This window comes from Protobothrops mucrosquamatus, unplaced genomic scaffold (assembly GCF_001527695.2).
Source record: "Protobothrops mucrosquamatus isolate PMUCROS unplaced genomic scaffold, P.Mucros_1.0 scaffold931, whole genome shotgun sequence".
Classification (NCBI taxonomy): domain Eukaryota; kingdom Metazoa; phylum Chordata; class Lepidosauria; order Squamata; family Viperidae; genus Protobothrops; species Protobothrops mucrosquamatus.
The window spans coordinates 38945-65971 of record NW_015387182.1 but is presented as its reverse complement, the minus strand read 5'-3'; the positions used below and the strand labels follow the sequence as shown (position 1 = coordinate 65971).

Here is a 27027-nt window from a genome sequence, read left to right as displayed (position 1 = left end):
GCTCCCTGCTTAGCAGCTGTCTATGTTTACTCAACCCCTCTTCGACAGGAAACCCCCCTGGAGTTCCCTGATTAAACCAGAAGGGGCCACAAATGTAACCAAGCTGTATTGGATGCCTGGTAAAAGGCCACGTAGAGCTTTGCCTTATATGACTCTGGATCTCAACGGCACCAGGAAGCAGCTGTTAAGAGCTCCTCTTCCAGTGTTGCCCAAAATGCATTTCCTCCTGTAAGCAAAGGCAGGAGCGGTTCAGAAGAGTGGAACAAGGTTTAATAACACGGGGGAGGGGGGGTAAATTCAACTGCTTGTTGTTGTTAGTTGTGAAGTCGTGTCCGACCGATCCCGATCCCATGGACAACGTTCCTCCAGGCCTTCCTGTCCTCTACCATCTTCTGGAGTCCATTTAAGCTCATGCCTACTGCTTCAGTGACTCCATCCAGCCACCTCATTCTCTGTCGTCCCCTTCTTCTATTGCCTTCAATCTTTCCCAGCATCAGGCTCTTCTCCAGTGAGTCCTTCCTTCTCATTAGGTGGCCGAAGTACTTGAGTTTCAACTTCAGGATCTGGCCTTCCAAAGAGCAGTCAGGGTTGATCTACTCTAGGACTGACCAGTTTGATCACCTTGCAGTCCAGGGGATTGGCAGGAGTCTTCTCCAGCACCATAGTTCAAAGGCCTCAATTCTTTTGTGCTCAGCCTTTCTTATGGTCCAACTTTCACATCCATACATTGCAACTGAGAAAACCATGGCCTTGACTATACACACTTTTGTTGGCAGGGTAATATCTCTGCTTTTTAGTATGCTGTATCTGATACTGATACTTGTATTGACTATTTTTCCCAAAGCTTTCCTTTCCTGTTTCTGGAGAAGCGGTGGACCACGCCTTGATCCAAATTTATTGAAGTGGTAGGAAGATATGGTGTTAGCCTCACAAGGTAGTTAAGGCAAGGAGCATGTCCAGATGAACTAATTCTAAAAGAGGGAACGGGAAAGGGGAAGGAAGGGATGTCTGGGGGAGTCAAGATTTTACAGAACTTACAACGGTTTCCAAACATGAAGAAATATTCCTCTTCTTTTTGGAGAAAAACTATTTGTTCTCCCATGTCTCTGATTAAAAGCATTTCAGAGATTCATGTCCACATGCCACTCATGTCCCTGATCTTGGCATCAGGAATTTTCTTCTCAGGACACCCAATATGGTCGATTTTTAAAAACAGCAACCAGCACCATTTTTAAACATGAATTTCCTTCTGGCCACCTGCCTCCCTGACCCCAGCATCTTCTGTTCTGCTGTCTCCAGGCACTGGCACATCTAGACGTTTTGTCTTATCAACAATTGTTAAGTCTGGGGTGTTATCTGGAAGCACTTTAGCTTCTTCATTTTCTATTACTTTGTCTATTTTTGTGATCCCATCAGTTCTTGCTTGCAGGCAAATGCTATTTCTTGCAGATCTTTCAATATGACGTTTTTTGATATTTTTTCATGTTCTTTGTGGTCAATCTGTGATCACACTTATTATTATTATTTTATTTATTATTATTATTATTATTATTATTATTATTATTATTATTATTATTATTATTATTATTATTATTATTATTATTATTATTATTATTATTAAACATCATGCAGTTAGCGATTTGAGCCCATGGAATATATTAAAAACAAAATTACATGAATTCAAATAAAGCCCTTTTTGGTAATAGTCCACGTTACTTGGGCTGTGTAGTAGCTCAGTAGTTAAGATGTTGGGCTTGGCGGCTGGAAAGCCAGCAGTCCAAGTTCGAGACCCAAGACCTGAGCACCACGCGATGGGATGAGCTCCCATTCTCACCCCAGTTCCTGCCAACCTAGCAGATCAAAAGCATGCAAATGCAAGTAGATAAATAGGTACCACTTCTGTGGGAAGGTAACAGTACTCCATGACGTTGTGCTGGCCACATGACTGCGGAAATGTCTTTGGACAGCGCAAAAGAATTGAGGCCTTTGAACTACGGTGCTAGAGAAGACTCCTGCAAGTCCCCTGGACTGCAAGGCGATCAAACCGGTCAGTCCTAGAAGAGATCAACCCCTGCTGCTCTTTAGAAGGCCAGATCCTGAAGTTGAAACTCAAGTACTTTGGCCACCTAACGAGAAGGAAGGACTTACTGGAGAAGAGCCTAATGTTGGGAAAGATCGAGGGTAAGAGAAGAAGGGGACGACAGAGAATGAGGTGGCTGGATGGAGTCACTGAAGCAGTAGCCATGAGCTTAAATGGACTCCAGAAGATGGTAGAGGACAGGAAGGCCTGGAGGAACGTTGTCCATGGGGTCGTGAAGGGTCGGACACGACTTCACAACAACAACAACAACAAGCTCAATGGCCTTGAAACAGAGATGAGCACCGCGCCCTAGAACAGTGGCCCCCAACTTTTGGGGCACCAGGGACCAGTTCCATGGACAGAGGTTTTTCCGTGGACCAGATCGAGCATGGTTTGGTGTGCTGCCTGCATCCAGTGGATGGGGCTTTGCTTGTTTGCGTGGCCCAGTTTCTGGCATGCTGTGGCCTGGTGCCGGTCCATGAACCAGGGGTTGGGGACCCCTGCCCTAGAGTCAGCAACAAGCAGCAAAATAAAATCCACAGGGCCTCCTTTACCTTTTTTACCATGTGAGACCATCTTCTCCAGGTTGACCGTGCCCAATTTGTCCATTCTGCTGGAGGAGATGCTCCAGTTTCCTTCAGGTTAGGCAGCGAAAGAAACCAGCACCCATAAGCCCTGTTTTTCTGTTGCTACCCACTTTAGCTCACTCCTACTTTAGTCTTCTTAAGGTTTTAAAGCATGGTATTTCTGTCAGAGTTGAACGTTTTGCTTCCCATCGAAATGGCAGTGGGAGCAAACTTTACTGATGTTTTGTGAGATTGATGACATTTATTATTTTCATCATTTGATTTGCGGGCTATCTAGAGATGCATCATTGTGGCAGTGCAGAAATACTGGAAATAAACAGGCAATGAACTCCAATTGCTATACTTCAGCAATCTGCTCCCTGATAATAACTGGTGTGTGTCTGTGTGTAATGCTTGTGTATCTTATCTTACAAGACTTTCTGCTTTATGGAATGATGTCATTGTTGGCTTATAGTGGTGGATGAGTACCGAGAGTGGAGTTATCATGATTTCTACGAGTTTGGTTTTTTTTCTTTTTTAATAATATTAAACCACAGCTTTAGCCTGAGTAGTTTGGTAGCATCATGATGAATGAAATGGATGAATGCACAAACCTCCAGAAAGCCAATGAGATGCTGCAGGAGAGGAGTGACTGCTAAGCCAATCATGCTGTCACTCCCAAAGATAAAATATGTTCCCCAAACTTCATGCCCAGTTTTGCCAGTGCTCTGCTGACGTTCTGAAATACCAATTCTAATTAGTTCATCTTAAGAAGCAAAAGCTCGACTCATAAAATTATTGTCACAGCCATAAAATTATCCATCCTTTTAAAACTATCCATAGGCACTTAACTCCCTGACCCCATCTAGCTCACTGAGTGCAGCGGGGCTGACTGGAATATAAAAACTCCTGAAGCCAACTTTTCACTCTGACTTTAACTTCAAGCCTGGGGAAAGATGAAGGAACAAAGAACTGAAGTTCATCTCAAGATGCTAGGAGTGAAAAACCAGGGCAAAAACAGTGAACACCCACCACTGCCACTTAAGAATTAATATGATAAAAACTGTTTACTGTGCATAATGATATTTAGTGTGGTTGTGGCATTATTCAAGCAACTATCTAACTTTTACAGTAGGGGACCCCAAGCCCCTGGCCACAGACTGGTCTATGGCCAGTTAGGGACCAGGCCACACAGCTAGAGGTAAGCAGCAGGTGAGCAAGCATGCACAAGCAAGGTATCTAGGTTGTGTGTTCTCCTCCTCCACCCCCTCCACCCAGGGTGGAAAAATTGTCTTCCACCAAACTGGAGACTGGTTCCCAAAAATTTGGGGGGCTGCTCTTTTACAGTTCCCCCTGGGACTGACATGCACACAGAATGACTAACTGCTCAGAAATATCCCTGCCATCAAAATGGCCCAGGGTTATATAAAGTTAGGTTTTATTAAAGTTTTTAATCTTTAAAAAATTTAAATCAATAATTTTCTCCTTTCTAGTGCCTGCATTTCTGAGACGAAATGAGAAAAACTCTGCAAATCAAACCAAATCAGTGCTCCTCTGGTTACTTCTTTCTCTATTAACCAATCAAATGCTCCAGAAATCTGCAGGTAGGGGGAAAAATGGAATAAACTGGAGTGGGAAAGAACTGGCCAAAAACCTGAATAGGCTAATTGCATAGGGCAACTCTGCAATTGTCAACAATTATCTTTATATCTCAGCTTCCAATACTATGAAATGAAACTAGCAGGCTAAGAACTATGACAGGGATATTACAATGTACCTGGAGGTGATCAACTGAGGAAGGCAGTTCTAGCTTTAAAGTTCATTTAAAATGGAGATGGCAGGATTGAGCAGAGCTAAATGAGATCTCCTTGGAGGCTGCAGTTCAGCCAAACTGTGGCTCAAATATTGGCAAACCGAGGCCTCTGTGGGCAAAAGATAAAGAGACATGTGAAAAAATGGCTTATAGGCACCCTGGTCTCACTGTAGCTTCCTGCAGGGTAAAAATCCATGGGAGGATGTGTCATCCTTCCAGCTAATCACCAAACTAGCAAGCCAGATGTAATGCAGGCTGGTTACTTCTGTTCATCCTATAAATAATATTATACTAGAACTGTTGGGAGGAGGCTGGTGAAAAGATTGCAAAAAACCCCACAACCACACAAGGCCTTTGAGTGGGCATCATAACGTGGAAGAACCCAAAATGTATTCTTCGGTATTTGCAGGGCTTTTTTTGTCATAGAACGCCCAGAATGGAGTTCCGGCACCTTTTTTGGATGGAACCTTGTAGGGTAGAGGCAAGGCGGGTTGTATGACGTGTGTGAGTTCTGGCACCTTTTTTTTTTTTTTTTTTTTTTTTTACAAAAAAAGCACTGAGTATTTGAAATTATCAGAGTGGGCAATACTTAACACCCAGGATTGCAAAACTAGTTTGTTAAAAATAGCCAAATCATTTTCCCCGGGTCAGTTTCCATTCCCTAGCCTAGACAATTGGCTTTAATGGAAAAGAATGTTTGTTGATCTATGGTGTAGCAAAAAACAGACGCTCAAATCAGCTTTGTCCCCTTAGAGGTCTCTGAAGTTTAGATGATCTAAACCAGGGTTCCCCAACCCCCCAGTCTGTGGACTGGTACCGGGCCGCGGCATGCCAGCAACCGGTCCACACAAACAAACAAGGCCCCATCCACAAGATCCAGGCAGCACACAAAACCATGCACTCTCTGGTCCATGGAAAAACCTCTCTCCATGGAACCAGTCCCTGGTGCCCAAAAGGTTGGGGAACTCTGACCTAAACAGTCTAAAGGAATAAGCTCAATAATTGAGAAAAAAGGAGGACACTTGTCAGCCCATGTCTAGGTTGTTGAAACTTAACAAACCAGCAAGAGAATGCACTTAAAGGACTCTGATTCCAATAAGGAAAGTCAAAGGCGCCAACGTAGTGGGAAAACTTTGGCTTTTGAACACCTTCAATGAACACCTTCCCCACCATCAATCATGTCCTGTGCAGTGCTGTCATTGCTCTCCCTCTTTTATGTTGTGAAGTCAATCTGTCCCCAGCCACTTCCTCTTTTCCTTTCAAAACAGTAAAGGTTTTTGACCCAGGGTCCAGGGAACTAACCAGAGCAGACTGGACGATGCTGATCATCCAGTCTGTGTAATTGATAGAGTTGGACACTTAGGTCCTGGAAATCAACATCATCATCATCGTCATCTCACTATTAATGGATTTGGAGATGGGGTAGGAGGAATCTGAAAAGTTAGAAAAAAGAGGTTTATTCTAGTTCTCTCATATACCAGTGGAGGAAAATGTCCTATAACAGTCCACAGAATTCATCTGGGAACTTGGCTGAAATACAAACAAAATCTATTTATCTCCAGTAGAGTTATTATATGTTGATCTAGCATCTATTGACCAATGGAATCCACTGCTTAGAAATACATCTTTTTTCAGCTAAGCAAGACTAAAACTTCACAACCTTGAACACTGAAATGGTTCGGTTCAAGAGGAAGCATCCTTTTGATTGTCATGAAAAAAGTCGGCCTTTAAAAGTTGACAGCATTTTAACTAGTCGATGCTCTTCCGCTCTCAGTAACACAGTCACTTTTTGGTACAGCCTCATGTCAGGAATCACACCTTTGAGTCATTCTACCTGGGGCATCAGAAGATGTATGTTCAAGGTTTACAACAGAGCTAATGAAAAGGGTGGTTGCTTTAGTATAGAAATGGGAGCAAACACTTTTCAACTTCTGTATTTTTTTTTTTTACTGGTGGTATCCAACATACATGTCAAGACCAAAATCCAGGATTCACCCAAATGGAATTTATAGCTTTATGACTGGGCTACCGCCCTTCTTGCTCTGATAATAATATTATTAGAAATGTTCTTTACTAATAACTCAGCCATTTCATCGCATGAACCAACAGGGTTACCTAATGCCTCCTTTGTGAGGGATACTGGGCCTCACAAAGTTGCTTCTGAAATCACATCTACATTCGAAACTGAATTACAGAATTCATTACCGCGGGTTGCAGGGATGGCCACTGCCAAGTTCATTCCATTGAAGGGCTATCAAAAGTTATAGGATTTAATGGATGTTTGCTAATTCAAAAGAAGCAGATCTCAAATACTATCTCTTGGGTAGTGACAGTAGATGTGAGCAATTTTCCTCTGGTTGACGCTTGCTAGGCTCTTGAATCGATCTGGCTGGCCACTCTGGGACCCAAATGTTGGACCAAATGGTCTTTGGCTCTATCCAGACTGGCTCCTCAGTGCCCATGGACGAGTCATTTGCTCTGGTCTATAAAGCATCCTTCAACTCTATTTTATGGAATGCTAGAATGCAGCTGAAACGCAGCCATCCTTCTAATGCCAGATGAAGCTCTGATCCAAAGTGGGTATGGCAGAGAGCAAAGGCCGGGCTAGATATTTCCATCAGACAAGGCATTCAACTAATTGAATCTCTCTTGCCTGCTCACTGAGGCGCAAAGGTGTGGGAGATTGAAAGGCCCCCATCACTCAGTCGCAGCATTGGAAATCAATAGGTCATTCCTCCCTCCTCTACCTCCGCTCATTATAAACTTGAAGGCTGAAGATTCGGGGAAAAATTCATTGAGTCTTTGGTTATTTGGACTCACAGGGACCCACACAAGCAGAAGTGACAGGAAAAGTTAGGTTCCCTCCTTCAAAATCAGATGACTTTCAGCAAAACTACTCAATACAAAAGAAACAGAAACAGAAATGAGAACGATTTAAACCATTGTTCAGAGTAACATATTTCAGTTGGCCCCAAGTGTAACATGGCAGAAGTGGGTCAGGTAAGATGAACCTGTTGCACCTGATCAACCAAGCTCACGTGCCTTTTGCAACAGAAGAGATGGGGGGGGGGGAGATTGACAGCAGCTTGCTAAGTCATAGTTTGGCATGAGTTTGAAACCCCAACAGCCGTCATTCTTTTATCTGAAAAAAGTTTTCAAAGCTTCAGAATCTCCCATTTCCCACTGACCACTTGCACAACATCTGCTAGGTGGCCCCTCCTATAAATAAAGGTAGCGATAAAGTAAAAAAATGCAACTGCTCCTATTGGTTATCTAGGTACATTACAGACCTACATATACCCTACTTTGTCTCCTTCTCCTAGGCCTACAACTCCTTTCCAACTGACCAGAAATCTTGGCCTTAAAGTAATATTTGCCTGGTCAATTTCCGCTTGATATTTCTCTGTCTGCATTCTCAGCCAGATACCATGTCTTTAGCACCAGTCAGAATGCAAACCAAAACATGTATCATTTTAAAGTCCTGGTTCAAATCCAAGTGACTTCAGCCCTGAACCGGAGTTGCTTTCTGACCAATTCCTCAATTTTAAGAGGAGGCAGGCACAACTTGTTCTTTTCCACACCAAGAAATGCTACCTGGGCCTATTGGATTTGTCCAGGGAAGATGGGTGAAAATTGAATCTGGTTTCTTCTAAAAAAAAAAAATCAAATCAAAAATAGGATGGAAAGAACATAAGCATCTTCCTTCTCTAAAAAGATGAAAGTAGGCGAGTTGTCTGTTTCTACAGATGATTGGCAAGGACCGCAGCTTTCCTGAATTAGACTCCTAGCACTGAAAAAGAATCCAAAATTCACCCCATCCCAAACACCAAACTCCAGCCAAAGCAGGAAAGCTACTGCTTTAGCATTCCTGGTAGGTTGCCCTCCACTTTGGAGCAACAACACTTGTCATTCATTCCCTGTTGGATAGAAGTAGGGACCAGCTGGGCTTCTTCTGGTGCAGCTATCCTGCCTTTTCCTGGCTTAACAGAAGCCTCCCAGTTCTCAGCTGGTTGCATATACTTGGTTTCCATCTCCTCCACCCAATCAGTGCTCCATTCCCACACAGGAAGGGGCTGTGATCCGAGCCTCTGTTGCACGTCTTCTGAGCTCTTCATGGGAGCCTGGGGATGCAGGAGGCCATCCAGAGGAGATACAGGAGGCAAAAAACCTGCAGAGGAGAAGAGAACAGGCACATGATCGCCACCTATGCATCAGAAGATAAGAAGTGGAGCTTCCAAGAGCCCCAAAGTACCGTGAAAACTGTGATGTGAAGCCATGTCCTTTGGATTAGAATGGAGAGCCAAATCCTCTCTCCACCATGAAGCTTATGGATTGATTGAGAACATGCTGCTATCTCTCAGCTCAGGCGGCTTCCTTGGGTTATTGCAAGTGCAAAATTAGTATGTCCACCACCTTGAGCTTCTGGAGGACATAAAAGCAACAAATAACTATAATGGCCCATTATAGCACAGGCGAAGCTTCCACTGTCTGCATAAGTGCACCCAGGGGAAACACATGGTGTGTACAGAAATAGGCACTATTTTGTTTAGCCTTCAACAATCCAGTGACCTCGGGACTGCAAGTCCCAACATTCCCAGCCAGAGATGCTTTAGAATACTCTAGCTAATTTGCAAGATTGACCAGAATTTTTGGAAGAATTCCTGGAACGGGGGAAGGACTAAATGTACGGAATATTTTGGGTGACCACGAATAGTTCCTCTGTTTCTAAGGAGTGTTTCATGCAGAACATAAATTTATGTCAGCGAAAAGGCAGAAAAGAGAGAGAGAAAAAACCCACTGCAAAAGTACCTTGAGTATCTATAATGGATTCCAAATGGATATATGTGTGCATTTGAAGGAAATGATCAACAGGGTAAAATTCAAGTCACAATTAATTTATAGCTAGCAAATTACAGGTGCCTGAGGCTTTCAGTTCATGCTTCCATTCCACTGATGGCCTCCTGTCTGCAGCTGAACACCAATTGGATGCCATCATGTATTATTATTATTTGTTTCATTTTCCTTTGTTTGGGCTGTGCGTAAACATGTGAACCAATCCATTGTTAATATATAGATGGAAAGACAATGGTGCACTTTTCTGCAATTTGCAATACAGTTCTTGGCCCAGCAGGGGAAAAAAAGCAGACACATTTGTGTTTTCAGGGAAAGGTGATTATAGGGAAAGTTACCTTAATATTTCCCCAGTTATTTCTCAAGTTACAAAGATATGGAAGCAACAAGGCAAAGGAGATTAAAATGGAACCGCTGAAATTGCAATGGCTTGAAAAAGAGAGTGATCTAATGTCTTCTGGAAATGCAGCTAATTCAGGTGATCCTGTCTAAAGTGGTCCTGGATAAAGAGACATTCAAAGGTTGAACCCCCTCATTTTTTCCCCCCTGGAAATTTCAAATTGCCCTGATCCTAAATCCTTTTGTGTTTTGCACTGCAGGGATTGGAACACAAAATAGAGGAATCTGGTTGTGAGATAGAGAGGGCTATAAGGATCAAGCAGCTTAAGGCTGGATGACAAAGAGGGACCTGGCTGAGTAACTGACAGAGCCAGGAAAAGCTTCAAAGGAATCAATTAGAGAAGATGGAAATCTCATCTTTGCCTTTGAGGGAAGGTGCATAGGAGCAGCCATCTGGCTGTTTTGCTCCAGGACTGCATATTTGTATCTGGAAGCCTATTTTTTGCTCCTTCTGAATTTGCCTTTTTTTCTTCTTCCTTGCTTGTGCCATCACTTTGGCATTCTCAGCTACACAATGTGTAGAAGGAGAGAGGGAAAAAAACCCAAAGCAAAATCCTTATTCTAACAGCAACAGAGAATTACTGCAGTGATAAATCAAGTTCTGCTTTCCTGGCTGCCTACATTATTATCAGGAACATAGATTGAATGGAAGTGTCCAGACCTGAACAGAAGATACCATATAAATCAAATCTTCTGTCCTTTCTAGAGCACAGACACACACACACACACACACACACACACACACAAACCCCACTCCATTTCGCTCTCCCAAAGACCATCCTTGGGCAGGTCAAGGGAACTTACTCTGCTTCCACACTTGTAGGAAAAGGGGGGGTTCACCTGCCAACATCTTGGGCCACCACGTTAACTAACAAATGAATGGTGTTGCAACAACTGGCAAGGATCTCAATTTTATTTAACTGAACCGAACAAAAGTGCATTGAAATGTTCTACTTCTCAACAAGTTGCAAATCTTCAGCTTTTCTAGCACAAGAGAAGCCATTTGCCTTGCTATATCTGTTGATAATCCAGCCTCGGTGTGATTCACGCTGGGTAAGAAGCCAGAAAACTTGCTTTCTGCTGGGTTTCTTTATCCTAATGTTGTGACTGACAGATAATGATTCTTCAGAATTTCAGGCAGGAGATTTATCTTAGATCCCCCTGGATGCAAAGTAAGTGCCCTTCGATCCAGCCTTTCTCCAATTCTTCATTCTGCTCTTGTTTTCCAGCACTTTTAACTTCTTTGGGGGGAAAATAAATGAATGCCATACAGAAAACTTCTGAAAATGTTTTCTACTAGTTCTCATCCCTTAGATGAAAGTGAGCTTGCTTTTGACATGTCTTTCAAAGGAACAGAGAGTGATGGTGAATTTCTTATGACTGGAATTTGTTATTTTCTCACTTAGCAATGAAATGGACAAGAAATGAAACATTCTGTTTTGCAATGGTCAATCTGCCACCCTGGGTTTCCATACCTTCATTTTTAAAAAAAAAATGAAAAAAAAATATTATTAATGATGTCTTCTTAGAATTTTTGTTTTGCAGATTTTGTTTGTTTGTTTGTTTGTTTTAGATTTAGGGAACTTCAGAGAGTTGGAGGATGGATAGTAGCAAAGCACCCTAAAGAAGCATCCTCCCCCCATCTCCAAAAATATCACCAAGAGAAGTGGAAAAGTAGTTCTCAGTCCTAACGGGGATTAAAATAGGAAAGAAGAAGCTTGTTTCTTAGGCACACAATTAGCAGAGTCTAAAATTTAAAAGCGGAATGCTAGGATTAGAGTTTTGAACTGGAAATGTGCTGAAGGCATTCTGGAATCCCAGAGGACCAAGGAGGTCTGCTCCACAGACTCACCGACTTTGCAAGAAAGGAAAAGTATATATCTCTTGCCCTGTAATGGAGCACAGATAACATTCAAACAGAGCTTGGGGTTCCCTCCAATGTGATCAAGGGAAGGGCCAGGGGCTATTACCTGTCAAAGGTCTGTCAGCTTCCTTCTTGGTCAGCCCAAAGCAGAAACTGTCCACTGCCACTGCCAGGGCTTGAGCAAAATTGGCATCTAAGAGGAAGGAACCGTCTGAAGAGCTGACCAGGCTGCAGCGAGTGCTGGTGCCATTGTCCTCTGAAACAGATCCCCAGCCATTCACCAGAGATCCCCCTAGAGAGGCCTCGTCTTCACTCAGGCTGGATGATGGAGTTTGACAGGAACTGTGGAAGAATTTGGTGGACGAACAGGGACCTTCCACCATGTTGGGATCCTCATCTTCCTCCAGCGCCTCGTTTTCCAGCAGCTCAATGGCCAGAGGACCACAGATATAGCCATAGCTATGGGATGGAAAGAGGATGTGGGAAGTAGTTGAGTCACTGTCATCTGGCTCCCTTGGAAGAAAGGGAGGACAATGCTGGCGTTAGAACCTGAATAATAATGACAATAATAGCAACAGCAGCAATAGCAATAGCGCTTAGACCAGTGGTTCTCAATCTTTTTAATGCCGCGACCCCCAACCGGTCGTATGTCGAGGACTAAACCGGTCATAAGTCGAGGACTAAACCGGTCGTAAGTCGAGGACTTTCCCTGCCCAGGAGCGCCGTGCATGCATGGTTCCGCCCCCTGCGCCGGCCGAGGCGTAGCTGGCAAGCGGCAGAGATGGAGCAGGCCAACCACCAGCTGGCCCAGCCCAAGGGAGGTAAGGCACCCGCCGGAAAAGGGGAAAAAAATGGCGGACAGCCTTGCTTGGCGACCCCCGTGAAATGGTCGATCGACCCCAAATGGGGTCGCGACTCATAGGTTGAGAACCGCTGGCTTAGACTTATATACCGCTTCACAGTGCTCTAAGAGGTTTACAGAGTCCATATATTGCCCCCAACAATCTGGGTCCTCATTTTACTGACCTCAGAAGGATAAAAGGCTGAGTCAGCCTTGAGCCAGTCAGGATCGAACTCCTGGCAGTGAGCAGTGAGTTAGCCTGCAATAATGCATTCTAACCACTGGGTCACCACAGCAGCCACACTTGCCGCAGCAAATGAACAAAGCAAAATCCCAAAATAACTGGAGCACCTCTTGAATACCGTCACTGACATTGAAAAAAATCCACCATCAGTCAATTGCAAAAGGCATCTTTACTTAGAACAGCTTACATCCTGCCACAATCCCTTTGAACACCAACTTCTAATAGCAACATTGGCCTATTGCAGGTCCTTGGAGAAGACTTGATAGGTGGATAACAATGCCAAATCCAGTCTAAACATCTGGCTGATTGGGCCACAAACCGTAATAGCCAAAGCAGTAGCTACAACAGCTGCACTAGCAAATGAACAAAATTAGGACAAAGAGTTCAGCATCCGATGCGCCAAGGCACTAAATGTGTTTTGGCACTGATTACAGTTTCTAAAAATGGCAAATGGATGGAGATGGGGCCTGCAGTGAATGCTGAGAGGGGAATTGCTAATTTTCATCCTTGCAGCAACCTGAGCTCAAACTTCAATCCATCGGTTTTTTTAATCCGGTCATAAACCAGCAAATAAAACAAGAAAATCGCAATTCATTAGGATCAAAAGGAAAAAAAATGCCCTGTGTTGTAATACCACTGCATCAAGATTCATAACAAAATATAAACAAACAAACAAACAAGCACCCTGTGAATGCATCAGAAAAATAAAAGCTTCCGACTCTTCAATCAGAATTGAAAAAGCGTCTTCGATGAGAAGCGAAACATTTTCAAGGAAAAAAAAAACACAAAAGTCCAGTTGCCTTTTGGAAAAGCACCTTTGGGACAATCATGACCTGGATGATTAAGCATCTTCATAGACATTTTCAAAGGTGGGCAGCCAAATTAGAGGAAGAGATTTCAGCCTGGAAATACTATAGTTGTATCCATCTGACTGCTCTTTAGAAGGCCAGATCCTGAAGTTGAAACTCAAGTACTTTGGCCACCTAATGAGAAGGAAGGACTCAATGGAGAAGAGCCTAATGCTGGGAAAGATTGAGGGCAATAGGAGAAGGGGACGACAGAGAATGAGGTGGCTGGATGGAGTCACTGAAGCAGTAGGCGTGAGCTTAAATGGACTCCAGAAGATGGTAGAGGACAGGAAGGCCTGGAGGAACGTTGTCCATGGGGTCGCGATGGGTCAGACACGACTTCGCAACTAACAACAACATCCATCTATGATGGCGGTCATCATCAGAGAAAGAGGATTTTTCTGTGGCTAATCTTTCTTGCAGCTTTTCCACCACCATTTCTGATGCTGTCAGTCAATCCCTAACACCCACCCCACAGGATAAGGGGTGCAGTTTCAGACAGGATAAGGGGTGCAGTAGTGAAGGGAAGCAGATGGAACCATCTCCTTCTTCTCACTTAATTACTGGAGGTCTTCAGCCAGTGGTGAAGAAGGAACACACATCACTCCATGTGATGAGTTGTTTGGGTTCATTCTGTCACAACTCCGAGAGTTAAACAGCAGAAAATATAAGAAAGGAAAATCTGTTGTGCGTCTGTCTCCCTTCAAACTGCCCAGTCATTTTCTCTCATGCAAGCCCAGCCGAACTGAATGGATTAGGGATGTGTGTGCGTGTGAGTGTGTGTGTGTGTTGCTTATCTACAAAAATGGAATGAAACAGTCCACAGCACGTTACAGTGCTAACAAACAGCCTTAAGGGTTACTTGCTACCTCTACTCCAATTCCACCAACATACATTCCCATTAAAAGTCATGCCATTAAAAGTCATGCTATTAAAAAAAATTGTTTTCCCACCTACAGTAAGTACTTTGTGGATGAAATCTTTTTTTTCCCCTTAAAAATTGTACCCTTTTTGCTATGGATCCTGGCCACAAACCCTCCCGACTAATGCTGTCCCTAAAAGCTTTATTGGAAAAATAATGTTTTTTATTATACTGTCTGCTTAACCATCTTCATTTTGCCAGTTGCTTTCTTTAGTCAACGCTGCCCAATAAATAACTGGTAAGCTGAGAAGGAATTTAACCTTTCTACTAAGCATGCATGATCTCTTAAGCCAGTGTTTCTTAACTGGAAAATATGTGGACTTCAACTCCCAGAATTCCCAAGCCACCATACCGGCTAACTGGGGGAATCTGGGAGTTGAAGTCCATGAATCTCCTAGTTGACAAGGTTGAAAAACACTGTCTTAAGCAAATGCAAATAATCCCGTGCTAGAGACTGGCCACAGATCTCCATAGAAATAACATTGCTGTTTACTGTACTGAAGAGAGGAGAAATGTAGGTGAAAATGCTGGCTCAGCTACCGAGACCCAGAAAGGAAAACCAATATTATAGAGGACTATTTTGGCTAGCAACCATGTGAGAGTCTTCATGTCTGGATTCCTCATCAGCTCAGTGAAAATACAAGGTCACTGAGGATGTTAAATTAACGAGATGGATGCCACTTAAACAAGGACATGTTGTTCTTCACTTCATTTCTTTATTTAGAAAATGTACAAGGCCACCCTTCTTCAATAAATAACTCTGCTAGGCTGGTCATCAAGACAGAAGAAAAAAAAACCCTGCATGATAAAACCTTATAGAACAAAACAAAAATGCAATTAAAAGAATAAACAAAATATAACAAAGGCTTCGCACGACTAACCAACAAGATAAGAACGTACATGTTGTTTTCCACTAACACCGTGACCGTAATTTCTGGGATAATCCACAGTTGAATACTCCTCCATATTTCTCTCATTGGAAAAGACCCTGATGTTGGGAAAGATGGAAGGCAAGAGGAGAAAGGGAGGATGAGGATGAGAGGATGAGAGGATGATTAGATAGTGTCTTGATTAGAGAGTGTCATTGACGCAGTGAACGTGAACTTGGGAAAACTCCAGGAGACAGTGGAGGACAGTGGGGCCTGGCATGCTATGCTCCATGGGGTCACAAAGAGTCGGACACATCTTAGCAATTGAACAACAACAACACTGTTTCTACATTTCAGTCTAATTCACTCCATAATCATCTTGCTGTTCTGGTAAGGAAACCTTACCACTCATGGTACTCCACTTATGGAGCTGGATATGGAAGACTTACAGAGTCCTATCCCCATTACCTTTCTTTGACAGGTAAATGTATTAGTTCACTTTAAATGTGGTAGAGAAATTCACCCACCGTGGGGACCTTTGCTGAAGTAGAACCCCCTGGATATTTGCCCCCAGATCCCACCTAGAAAGAAAGAGCCCATCGCTCTTTTCATTCTGACCTAGGAGATCTTCAGTTCCTAGGTTCCAGACCTAACAAAGAATCCCTCAAAATCCAAGTTAAAAGCTGTTTTAAAAGTTATTAGGTGTTTCAGTCATCAAGGGAGGCATTTGCATGGCAACCAAATCCTCTCCTCCCCCTGTCTTACCAATCTATAGGGCACAATATATGTATGCATAACTGTCTGCTGGGGTTTTTCACCACTCCGTAACCACAGCTCAGATGTAAGGGATGGGAAACATTTTTGTCACCAGCCCTGAATGCAACTGCCTCCAGATCAAACACTGCACTCAACCCACATCCTGCCCTAAAGTTTTCAGAAATAGCAGACTAGCATTAAAAGAGGGTGTGGCGAATGCTCCAGAAAGCCCACCTCAGAGGTAAGAGGGACCACAAAGGCTTCCAAGACTGGGCCTATCCTCCTGAACACAAAAGGGGCAAACAAGTTGATGCAGATCTGCTTGTGTTGTGTCTCCGTACTTGGCCATGTGGAATTCTTCAAGACTTTGGGGTGAGGGACCAAGCCACAGATTTTTGCAACTCATTCAAAAACAATGTTTAGAATAAGAATAATGTGTTCAAATAAAATATTTTGCTTTCTTATCGGGCAGTTTTATTTTGGAGACTGTAGATTGTAATGTGGTAAGGTAATTTAATGTAAAAAGAGCTCTGAGCGTGGTTGATCAAGTACCTCTTTTTTTTGCAGGTGCTCTGGAACTTCTGTTCCAAATGGATTGCACATATCCAGTGTAGAAAGAACACTTAGCCCAAGAACTCTAACCAACTCTGGCTTCATAATGGCTTGGATTTCAGAACTGTGTTACTTTAAAATCCAGTTCTGCCTACTTACATGGATGCTTTGGATGGTGGCATCTACAGGCAGATGAGCACAAAAGATTGTCTTGGAATTTCTATCATCCATGAGAAATTCATTAAAGCAGCCCATTTCTTACATCCGTATAGTAGAAGGAATGTAAAACTCCATGGCAGTGTTTTCAACTGTGACAGCTTGAAGAGGTGTGGACTTCAAGTCCCAGAATTCCCTAGCCAGCATGTTTTGGCTGGAGAATTCTGGGGGTTGAAGTCCACACCTCTTCATGATGCTGAGGTTGAGAAACACTGTTCTATATGGGAGATGGAATGGGAGGTCACAGAGATAATAACTAATAGTAAGTCTTCTAATAGTTGTAGTTCTATTAAATTGCAGAGGCAGTAGCAGAACACTAAAATGTGTGTTTTGCAGTAAAATTAAGTTAAGCATTTGAATAGCTTTTGAATACTTAGGCTACAACTTTAACGAGATTTTTTTTTTCTCGCAAAAATCACTTAGCTTGTCTCTGCAGAAGATAGAGTTTTATATTTGTCAAAACTAAAATAACCCTGCCACTGCAGGCACAAAGGAAGTATACCAGTACATTTTTCTATGCCTCAAGAGGAGATGTGGCTTGGAATGTCACGGGCAACCAGAATCAGCTGAAGATTGTTAAACATTGCCGAAAACATTAAGTTGGCAGCCGTTAGCCCGCCTAGGGTTTACAAAGAGCTGTAATTATCTCTGTGGAGTCACTGTGCTTCCCATAAAATCTGCTACTTCGTGTCACAGCCCCAGTTACCAAAGTGTAAGGACTCAGCCTTATGGGACAAGCTGTCCTCAAACCACCAAAGCAGCAGTTATGGGACATTTGTCTCAGCAGTTGGTAGGCTGGAGCTGGGGCTTTATGTGCAATTTCCTTAAGTCCAGGGTTTCTTGGAGGTCTTTGGGTCTCCATGGAGTCTGTCTACAAGGCGAAGTCCCAAAAGTGCTTTTTCAAAAGGCAACTGGACTTTATTTGTTTTTGCTTGAAGACGTTTCTCTTCTCATCCAAGAAGCTTCTTGGGTTCTGACTGAATGGTGGAGAATGGAAGGATTTATATTCTTTGCAGTCATCTGGTCATTAGTATTCTTTCTGAGAGTCATTGAAGCCACTTGGAGGTTTATCTGTGCCCTCAGGGTCAGCTGAATAGTGCAAATGGGTGTGGAACCTTTTTAGAACTGAAGGTTCTGTGTTGTAAATACTCATATTTACAACCACGACCTGGATGACTGAGAATCTCCATAGACATACAAGATGAAGAGAAAGAGGCATAGAATCAGACTGGGATGTGGCCAATATTCACGGATAATCCTGAAGCCACAAGGCCAGATGTACCACTGACCACTTCTTCATTCTTTCATTAGGAAGAGCTTGACTCAACCACAACTTTGTGTTGGGGATGTTAAAGAATAACCAAGTTTCAATTTTAATATTCGCAGAGTTTCCATGCATGATCTCCATTTTTTTCTGACTATAAATACATATATAAATGGAATCTGCATGTAGGCACGTAACTGGGAATTAAAAATAACCTAAAAACGTATAGCATGCAAAAAGGAGAACATATTGGGCAAAATAATACATTAAAATAAATATGCCATATGCCATCTTATGTGCACTTGTTTAAAAATAAAGCTCTTGAAGCAAAAATAGAACGATTCAAAATTAGGATTAGATGAAGGAGACACGGACGGAATACTAAATCTGAAAGATGCATCAAACTCCATGTTTCTGAACGCAAGGGGCCGACTGTTTAGGGCAGCGGTTCTCAACCTATGGGTCGTGACCCCATTTGGGGTCGATCGACCATTTCACGGGGGTCGCCAAGCAAGGCTGTCTGCCATTTTTTTCCCCTTTTCCGGCGGGTGCCTTACCTCCCTTGGGCTGGGCCAGCTGGTGGTCGGCCTGCTCCGTCTCTGCCGCTTGCCAGCTACGCCTTGGCCGGCGCAGGGGGCGGAACCACGCATGCGCGGCGCTCCCGGGCAGGGAAAGTCCTTGACTTACGACCGGCTGGGTAGTCCTCGACTTACGACTGGTTTAGTCCTCGACTTACGACCGGTTTAGTCCTTGACTTACGACCGGTTTAGTCCTCGACTTACGACCGGTTGGGGTTCGCGGCATTAAAAAGGTTGAGAACCACTGGTTTAGGGTCTAGGACAATTCCGCATGACCAACTCAGCACAGCAACTCCACGTGGCCAACTTGCCATGGCCAACTCACTGTGGCCAACTCACTGTGGGACAACTTTCCATAGCCAATTCAACACAGGACAACTCACCACAGAACAACGACAGGACACTAATATCAAAGAAACGGGGGAATAGAATAATTAAAGAAAGGATACAAAATGAAATGTGAATGACAAAAATTAAAATGTTTTTTAAAATTATTTTAAATACTTAAATTGAATTGTCGAATTGTCCCACCACAAGTTGTCCTGCCTTGAGTTGGCCGTGGTGAGCTGACCGTGGCGAATTGGTCTCACCAAGTTGTCCCATGCTGGACTATGCCTGTTCTCACATAAACTCTTCATACTGAACGTTGAACTTTGATGTTTGGTAGATGCTTACCTTTGACAATCAGTTTCTGTGCTGAGTTCTAGGTATTCTGCTACCTCTTCTGGGGTAAGAACTGTTTCCTGGTCATCGCTGAGAGATACGGGGACTGAAACTCCAGAAAGCTGGTTGTAAGGCAAGGTGGGGAAGGATTGGTTTTCATCTGGAGACTCTTGGATCGTCTTCACAGAATCCTTGTCCAGCTGCTGATTCATGAAGTCCTCTGGAGGATCAAGATAGCATGTACAGGAGCACCTGAGAAACAGACAGTAAATGACTGGCAAATAATTTCTCTCTTTAAATAAATGACAAAAAGAACAACTCAAAATATGACAAAAGAGGCCATTTCTCTATGCTTTCAGCTAATTTTGTTTTGAGGAGTATACATACACGTCTTGGTGCATGTGAATGGGAATTGTAGAATTTGTGGTCTTGATTATAAACCTGAGGGTACCAGGGAAGACTCATCTAGCATCTTAGAGTCCAGATTCCCTTCAAGTCCTCTCACTTAATGAGCATTTGAATACTAGTAACTTAGAAATGTGAACATTTTTCACACTCCTTTTCTCCTCAGGGGTGGCACGATGGCTCAGTGGTTAAGATGCTGGTCTTGTCAGCTGGAAAGTCGGCAGCCCAGGTTTGAGACCCGAGCATTGCACAATGGGGTGAGCTCCCGTTACTTGCCCCAGCTCCTGCTCACCGAGCAGTTTGAAAGCATACGAATGCGAGTAGATAAATAGGTACCACTTTGATGGGAGGGTAACAGAGCTCCGTGATGTCATGCTGGCCACATGACCACAGAAAGGTGATGCTGGCTCAATGACCTTGAAATGGAGGTGAGCACTGCCCCTAGGCCACAACTAGCGGAGTAAAATACGCAGGGACTCCTTTACCTTTACTCCTTCCCAGCATATCGAGCTAGGTAGCAACCACCTGACAGTGTATCCAGCCTACCATTCTCACCTCCTTGGCCCAGTTACATATTTATAGCAGATTTCCTGAACTGAAGATCTCTCTTTTACAAGTCTGCCAGGAGCTGTGAGTGATTTCAGAATGGGAAGCGTGCCTGGCTGAGGAATTCTGGGAGTTGAAGTCCACAAATCATAAAAGGGCCACGTTTGAGGACCCCCTAGCTACACCATCACTTGAAAAGCTGTCCCTCAGCCCTTCTCTATCTCTCCCTACCCCTAAAGAGCAGGCAAAGTTGGCAACAGCCTTTGTCACTTGCACGTCAGTACATTGTGCCTGCCACCTTACGCAAACCTGAAACAAACACCTTAAAAATAGCATTCCTGTGTGAAGTCCGATAAAAGGTTCCAGGTGTTGCTACAGTTCTAATCATCAAAGAACTGTAAATAATACTTTTCCAGTTATGCATTTCATTTATATTGTTAGGAATATAGAATAACGGAGTGGTAAGGGATCTTGGAGGTCTTCTAGTCCAACCCCTTGCTCAGGCAGGAAACCCTACACCATTTCAGACAAATGGTTGTCCAATCTGTTCTTGAAAACTTCCAGTGTTGGAGCACCCACAACTTCTGGAGGCAAGTCATTCCACTGATTAATTATTCTAACTGTCAGGAAATTTCTCCTCAGTTCCAGATTGCTTCTCTCCTTGATTTCCATCCATTAGATCTCAGAACTTAAAGTCAGCATCTTGCTGGCTCACATAATGATAGGCAGAGGTGAAGATGATTCAGGCAACATAGACACTACCAGGCTGCTGTTATTACCTAGAAGTCATCTACTTGTTCTAACAAAACAAAACAAACGTACCACTTAGTTGAGCAGGCAGACTGGGTAGCACAAAACCTATTCAAATTTCAGCTACAGCTGTCAACTTACCTTCCAAGGGACATCACACAGATATCCACTCAACAAGATAATTGTTAGAGGAAATTAAAATGAGTCTGCTTCATCCTTATGGCCTCTCTCTCTGCTCAAGCCCGTCTCTGGATATTTGTTGCTTGTCTTGAGTTTAGCAACATTATATGAATGCTTCTATTGGATTTTATGCAATTGCTTAACTCGTGCTTTATATTTTTACTTGGTACATCACAAAGGATTTATGCTAACCATAAGTGACTTAGAAAGATTTTTAAATCAATAAATAAAATTAAGTAACTCCATTTCCTCTCTGCTACAAAATGCTGCAGTGTCAGAAAGCCAGAGGAGATGGGGCAGAGTCACTAAGAGGCAGCAGTATGTTCACTTCTAAACATCTTCTAGACAGTTTTAGAGAGAAGAGTAATCAAAATAGCTATGATGCTTCTGTTCACATACCCTTTCTGTATATTAGAAGTATAGTTTTTAGGTTCTCATATTCAACACTCCCCTAAGATTATGTGTTCTTAAGTAGAAAGAAGTTTAAAAAAAAGGAACTCCCATCATTCAATCTAACAATTATAACAGAATAACAGAGTTGGAAGGGATCTAGTTTAACAAAGAGAAGGACGAGGGGGGACATGATAGCAGTGTTCCAATATCTCAGGGGCTGCCCCAAAGAAGAGGGAGTCAAGCTATTCTCCAAGGCGCCTGAAGGCAGGACAAGAAGCAACGGATGGAACAACGGATGGAAACTAACCAAAAAGAGAAGCAACCTAGAACTAAGGAGAAACTTCCTGACAGTTAGAACAATTAACCAGTGGAACAACCTGCCTCCAGAAGCGGTGAATGCGCCAACACTGGAAGTTTTTAAGAAGAAACTGGACAGCCATTTGTCCGAAATGGTATAGGGTTTCCTGCCTGAGCAGGGGGTTGGACTAGATGGCCTCCAAGGTCCCTTCCAACTTTATCATCATCATCAAGATCTTGGAGGTCTTCTAGTCCATCCATCCTAATAATATCTATTAGGGCAGAAAGTTCTAGTCTGGCAAGATTCTGCCATTAGAAGTAGGCTAATAAAGGAGGAGGAGGGTAGAATAACATGTTTTCAATCCAACTGATCTTCACGTCATAGACCAAGTGTAACACTGTGGATCCAAATTGCCTTAATGAGACAAAACATTCACTTGGAAATGGCCATCGCAGAATTTACACATGTAAGACAGATATCATGCTTTGTAAACAGAGAAGCAAGATGAAGAATCATGTTGACTTATTCTGTTTAACCAATATAATCCTAATCAGATATACAGACATTGAAATTCATCCATCCAGCTCAGAGTTTAGTTCCATACTCAAGCAGCTCTTTGGGCAAGCAAACATATTTTGCCTGCTAAACAAAAGGGGCAAGCGTTTTATGTGAAATAGGACCTGTCCCCCTTTTTCTCTTATTTAAGTGTATCTGTAATCTTGGGATCATCTGAACTAGTGGACTTACCAACCTTTTCTTCTCCACAACCAGAAAGCAAAGTTTGGGACATGTGCAGCAGCCTGATGTCAAAGATAGGAGAAACCCCAGGAAATGTACCTCCGTCACTCCCATTACACAAACCCTACTCTGCTCTCCTTTGCAACCAAATGAATTTTCAATAGAGCAGTCAATTATTGTGTAATTGCCCATAAATTTAGAATGACACCAAAATTATTTCATGCAAGATCCAAGGACAACGTTTTTCTCTACATAAATGTGAGAATTCAAAGGGGCAGCAAAAAAAAAAAAAGGATGGAGTCAGCTGATATTTCACTAATGGATTGATTTACTTGCCTGGAATGATAATTGCCCATTTACTTAAATAGCTGGGCACTTGTACAAAGGGCTGCCCCGTCCAATGAGAAATGTTCCCTTCTAGCCAGGCACGGATTCATCCCATGATTTGTAGCTTTTTAAGTGCAAAATAGGGAGACAGGATAGTTGGGATTCATTTCCCAACCACATTTGTTCCTGCCACCCTGGTGATCCATCATAGGGGGTGCCTGTGAATAATATGCAAAGTATGTAGATTTGCCTACTTGGTGCTAGAGGAAGTAGCAGGCAATTTATTCTAGCATCTGGCACAACTAGAAGATGAGTCAGCATAGGGTGAACTCTGGGTCTGCTGCAAGGTGGATCTCTATCAAAAGTTAGATGAGAAGCAGAAAAGATGCTGTTCGGCAAGCCAACCACCATCTTGTTAATTCTCACCTGAGCTTTCTTCAAGTATCATGAGCAAAACAGTGGAGTTGAAGTATTTGGTCATCAGTTGTTAGCCTAACTGAATTTTAAATAGGGACAATTTTAAATAGGGACAATTTTAATGATTTTAATAAGACACAGCTATAAATATTTGGTTTTTAATTGGCTTTTATAGGGGAAATGTGTTGTGTTGTTTTAACATGCTGTGAGCCGCCCTGAGTCCCGTGGGGAGAAGGGCGGCATATAAGTTATAAAAAAATAAAATAAATAAATAAATAAAATAAACTCAGGGGTGTCAAACTCGCAACGTCATGTGACGTGTCGCGACGTATCGTGACTTTTCCCCCGTTGCCGGCAATGGGGTAGGCGCGGTTTTGGCGTGATGCATCCGGCGTGATGCATCCGGCCTGTGGGCTGGCAGTTTGACTGGCCTAACTGACTGGGAGGGAAAGTGTTTTAAAAACAATGTCTTCTTAGTGCTCTTTAACAGAGTTATTAACAGAATAACAGAGCTGGAATGGACCTTGGAGGTCTTCTAGTCCAACTCCCTGCTCAGAGCTTGGTTGTTTGCATGTAGATGTTTCATTACCAAACTAGGAAACATCATCATGATTAGGGGACTGGAGGCTAAAGCATATAAGGAACGGCTGCTGGAATTGGGTATGTCTAGTTTAATGAAGAGAAGGATGAGGGGGGACATGATAGCAGTGTTCCAATATCTCAGGGGCTGCCACAAAGAAGAGGGAGTCAAGCTATTTTCCAAAGCACCAGAAGGCAGGACAAGAAGCAACGGGTAGAAACTAATCAAGGAGAGAAACAACCTAGAACTAAGGAGAAACTTCCTGACAGTTAGAACAATTAACCAGTGGAACAACCTGCCTCCAGAAGCGGTGAATGCTCCAACACTGGAAGTTTTTAAGAAGAGACTGGACAGCCACTTGTCTGAAATGCTATAGGGTTTCCTGCTTGAGCAGGGGGTTGGACTCGATGACCTCCAAGGTCTCTTCCAACTATATTATTATTATTAGTGCCAGTGAGTGTGAGGTTTGCTCCCTGTATGTACAGTAGCTTGCCTGCCAATGTTGGTGGGGATGTGGGTTTCTCCTTGATTAGCTCCTCCTCCTTACCAGGGAGAAAACAACGCCCTCAACAACACTGGTAGTAGGGCAAGCCACTGTATATAGAAGGAGCTAACCCCACACTCACTAACACTGATGATGTTACCTAGTTAACTAATGAAACATCTGCAGGCCAACCACCAACTTCAGAGAGCACCAAGGATTCCCATAATTTAACCCTGACCTACATATATTCACTTCTATTGATATCTTAATTTAATTCAAGTTCTTTTTTTTAAAAAAAAATATTAATTTTGGTACTTGGTTTAAAAATGCAATCCTCCGTAATATTTAGGATCCTGCTTCAGAGTATTCGTTAATTGCTGTGAGTTCTACACTGCTCCAGTCTGAGATAATCCAGCATTTCTGAGGTTTACATCCTCTTAATGTACTGTACAGAAAGAGGCTCTGAGATTAAGATAAACAACCCAAACATTCAGATCCCGTCTTACTCTTGCTTGGTGCTGGAATCTTGGACAGCTTGGAAACCGGGTGGGACAGGAGGAGGCGGTGGCAGTGAAGTGCCGTTTTGTGAACTGCACAGCGAGAACTTGGAAGAGCTGTGGGTTTTTAGCACCTTTTTTGCCCTCCCTAAGAAGGAACAAAAAGAGAGAAAAAAGATCAACAAACTGAAACTTTTCCACCATCCTCGCTTCGTATTTGTCAGCTGGGCTCAAACAATCAGCTCCCTTGCTGATATCCAAATCAAAATATATTCTTCCACTTTAGTGTCTTTAAATCATTACTATTATTCATGCATAATGCACTTTGCCAAAACGATCGAAACGAACAGTGCACAATGGCTTAAAACCGTTTTGAAAAGGAGTAAACAATACAGGACCACGTACAATAATAACAACAGGTCGGGAAATACGCAAACACACACACACACACACACCAAATCACTGGATAAGCACATGAATTGGTTTGCTTCCTTTCCACCTGCAGCAAATGAGAGATGAGCCAACTTGTAGAAAACTGCAAATGTGTTTCCCCTGAAAGTCTCATTAAATAGTCACCCAAAGCCTCTCTGGGTGGGTAGATCCAATCCAGATTAGGATAAATCTCATGAGTCCATCAAAGAAAGAAGAGGAGAGGTTCAAATAAATGCCAACTGGGTTTTGGACAAGCTGATCAGGCACATAATTTTCTGCAGCGATAGGGAAAAGATTAAAACCATAACACCTTCTAGCATTACTCACAAGCTGGTTTTTACCATTAGGCGTCTTCTGTGGGTCACAATTGTAGAGAAGATGCCCATAGAGCAGTGGTTCTCAACCTTTTTAATGCCGCGACCCCCAACCGGTCGTAAGTCGAGGACTAAACCGGTCATAAGTCGAGGACTAAACCGGTCGTAAGTCGAGGACTACCCAACCGGTCGTAGGTCGAGGGCTTTCCCTTCCCGGGAGCGCCGCGCATGCGTGGTTCCGCCCCCTGCACCAGCTGAGGCGTAGCTGGCAAGCGGCAGAGACGGAGCAGGCTGACCACCAGCTGGCCCAGCCCAAGGGAGGTAAGGCACCCGCCGGAAAAGGGGAAAAAAATGGTGGACAGCCTTGCTTGGCGACCCCCGTGAAATGGTCGATCGACCCCAAATGGGGTCCCAACCCACAGGTTGAGAACCGCTGCCATAGAGGGTCAAGAAATGGAGGGAAACATAGTTCAGGCTATAACTTATCTGTCATTGCTTGCTTGTTTGCTAAGGCAGATACAGTACCTTCCTTGATTTTTAAACCAGGGGACTCTCCCCTCACCACCACCACCCCCAGATCAGTCCTGTCACAAATCAGGTCTGTCCGTTATGTGCTCAGTTCTGGACTTCAGCAGGTAACTGGTGCTAAACAAGTTTTAAATCAAAAAAAGGAGAAGAAAAGAATGGGAGTCGTGCCTCGTGAAGATTTTCTTTGCTTGTGACATTTAGGCTGAAATCACACATGCATTTTTAAACTGCTTTAATTAGCACTCCTACATGTCAATTAAGGTGTGTTGTCACCGTTTCCAAGTTCTGTTATCCCTGTTTTAGAAGGCACCATATTCCCTTGGCTATTCTACACCAGATGCTGACCCCAGATGCTTCATTACCTGCCCAGCCCTCCTGCAACACCCTGATGCAGTCCCCCGAGTATGTCTCAAATTGGTGTTAATTGCTGCTGTCTTCTCTCCCTATCTTTCTACTGGTCACCTAAATAAACAAGGTCAAGGGAAAGCGCCGTCAGTTTCCCTGGACAAGAAAGAAGCAGCTTATTGGTAGAAGTCTGCACCAATGACAACGTCTGACAATGCTCTTCAACCATGTTTGGAACTGGAATGGGAGACAATCTAGGCTCAGCACTTGTTTACACAGCTAGCTGTCCTCCAAATGTCCAGACTGGAGCTCCCAAGAAGCAGATGGAAGTTGGGACTTCTCTTAGGTTCTCTAGCACTGATTTGCCCCAGGTTATAAATGCAAAAAAAAAAAAAAAGAGAGAGAGCAGCAGTAACAATACCAATACAACCTGGACAACTAGAATAGTAAAGAGCAGATCAAAGAGA

At 43.2% G+C, this 27027-nt stretch overlaps 1 protein-coding gene across 1 annotated transcript in view; it reads right to left on the bottom strand.

Annotated features, from left to right (window-relative positions):
- Nucleotides 1–8133: 8133 nt before the first annotated feature.
- ROBO4 (roundabout guidance receptor 4) overlaps nucleotides 8134–27027 on the bottom strand; it is a gene marked incomplete at its 5' end in the record, with an annotated part of 47837 nt that continues 28943 nt past the window's right edge. The window contains 4 exons of the mRNA XM_029284774.1: nucleotides 8134–8627; nucleotides 11680–12086; nucleotides 19339–19578; nucleotides 24951–25089. Coding sequence (XP_029140607.1) covers nucleotides 8311–8627; nucleotides 11680–12086; nucleotides 19339–19578; nucleotides 24951–25089 — 1103 coding nt within the window. The remainder of the gene's footprint in view (nucleotides 8628–11679; nucleotides 12087–19338; nucleotides 19579–24950; nucleotides 25090–27027) is intronic.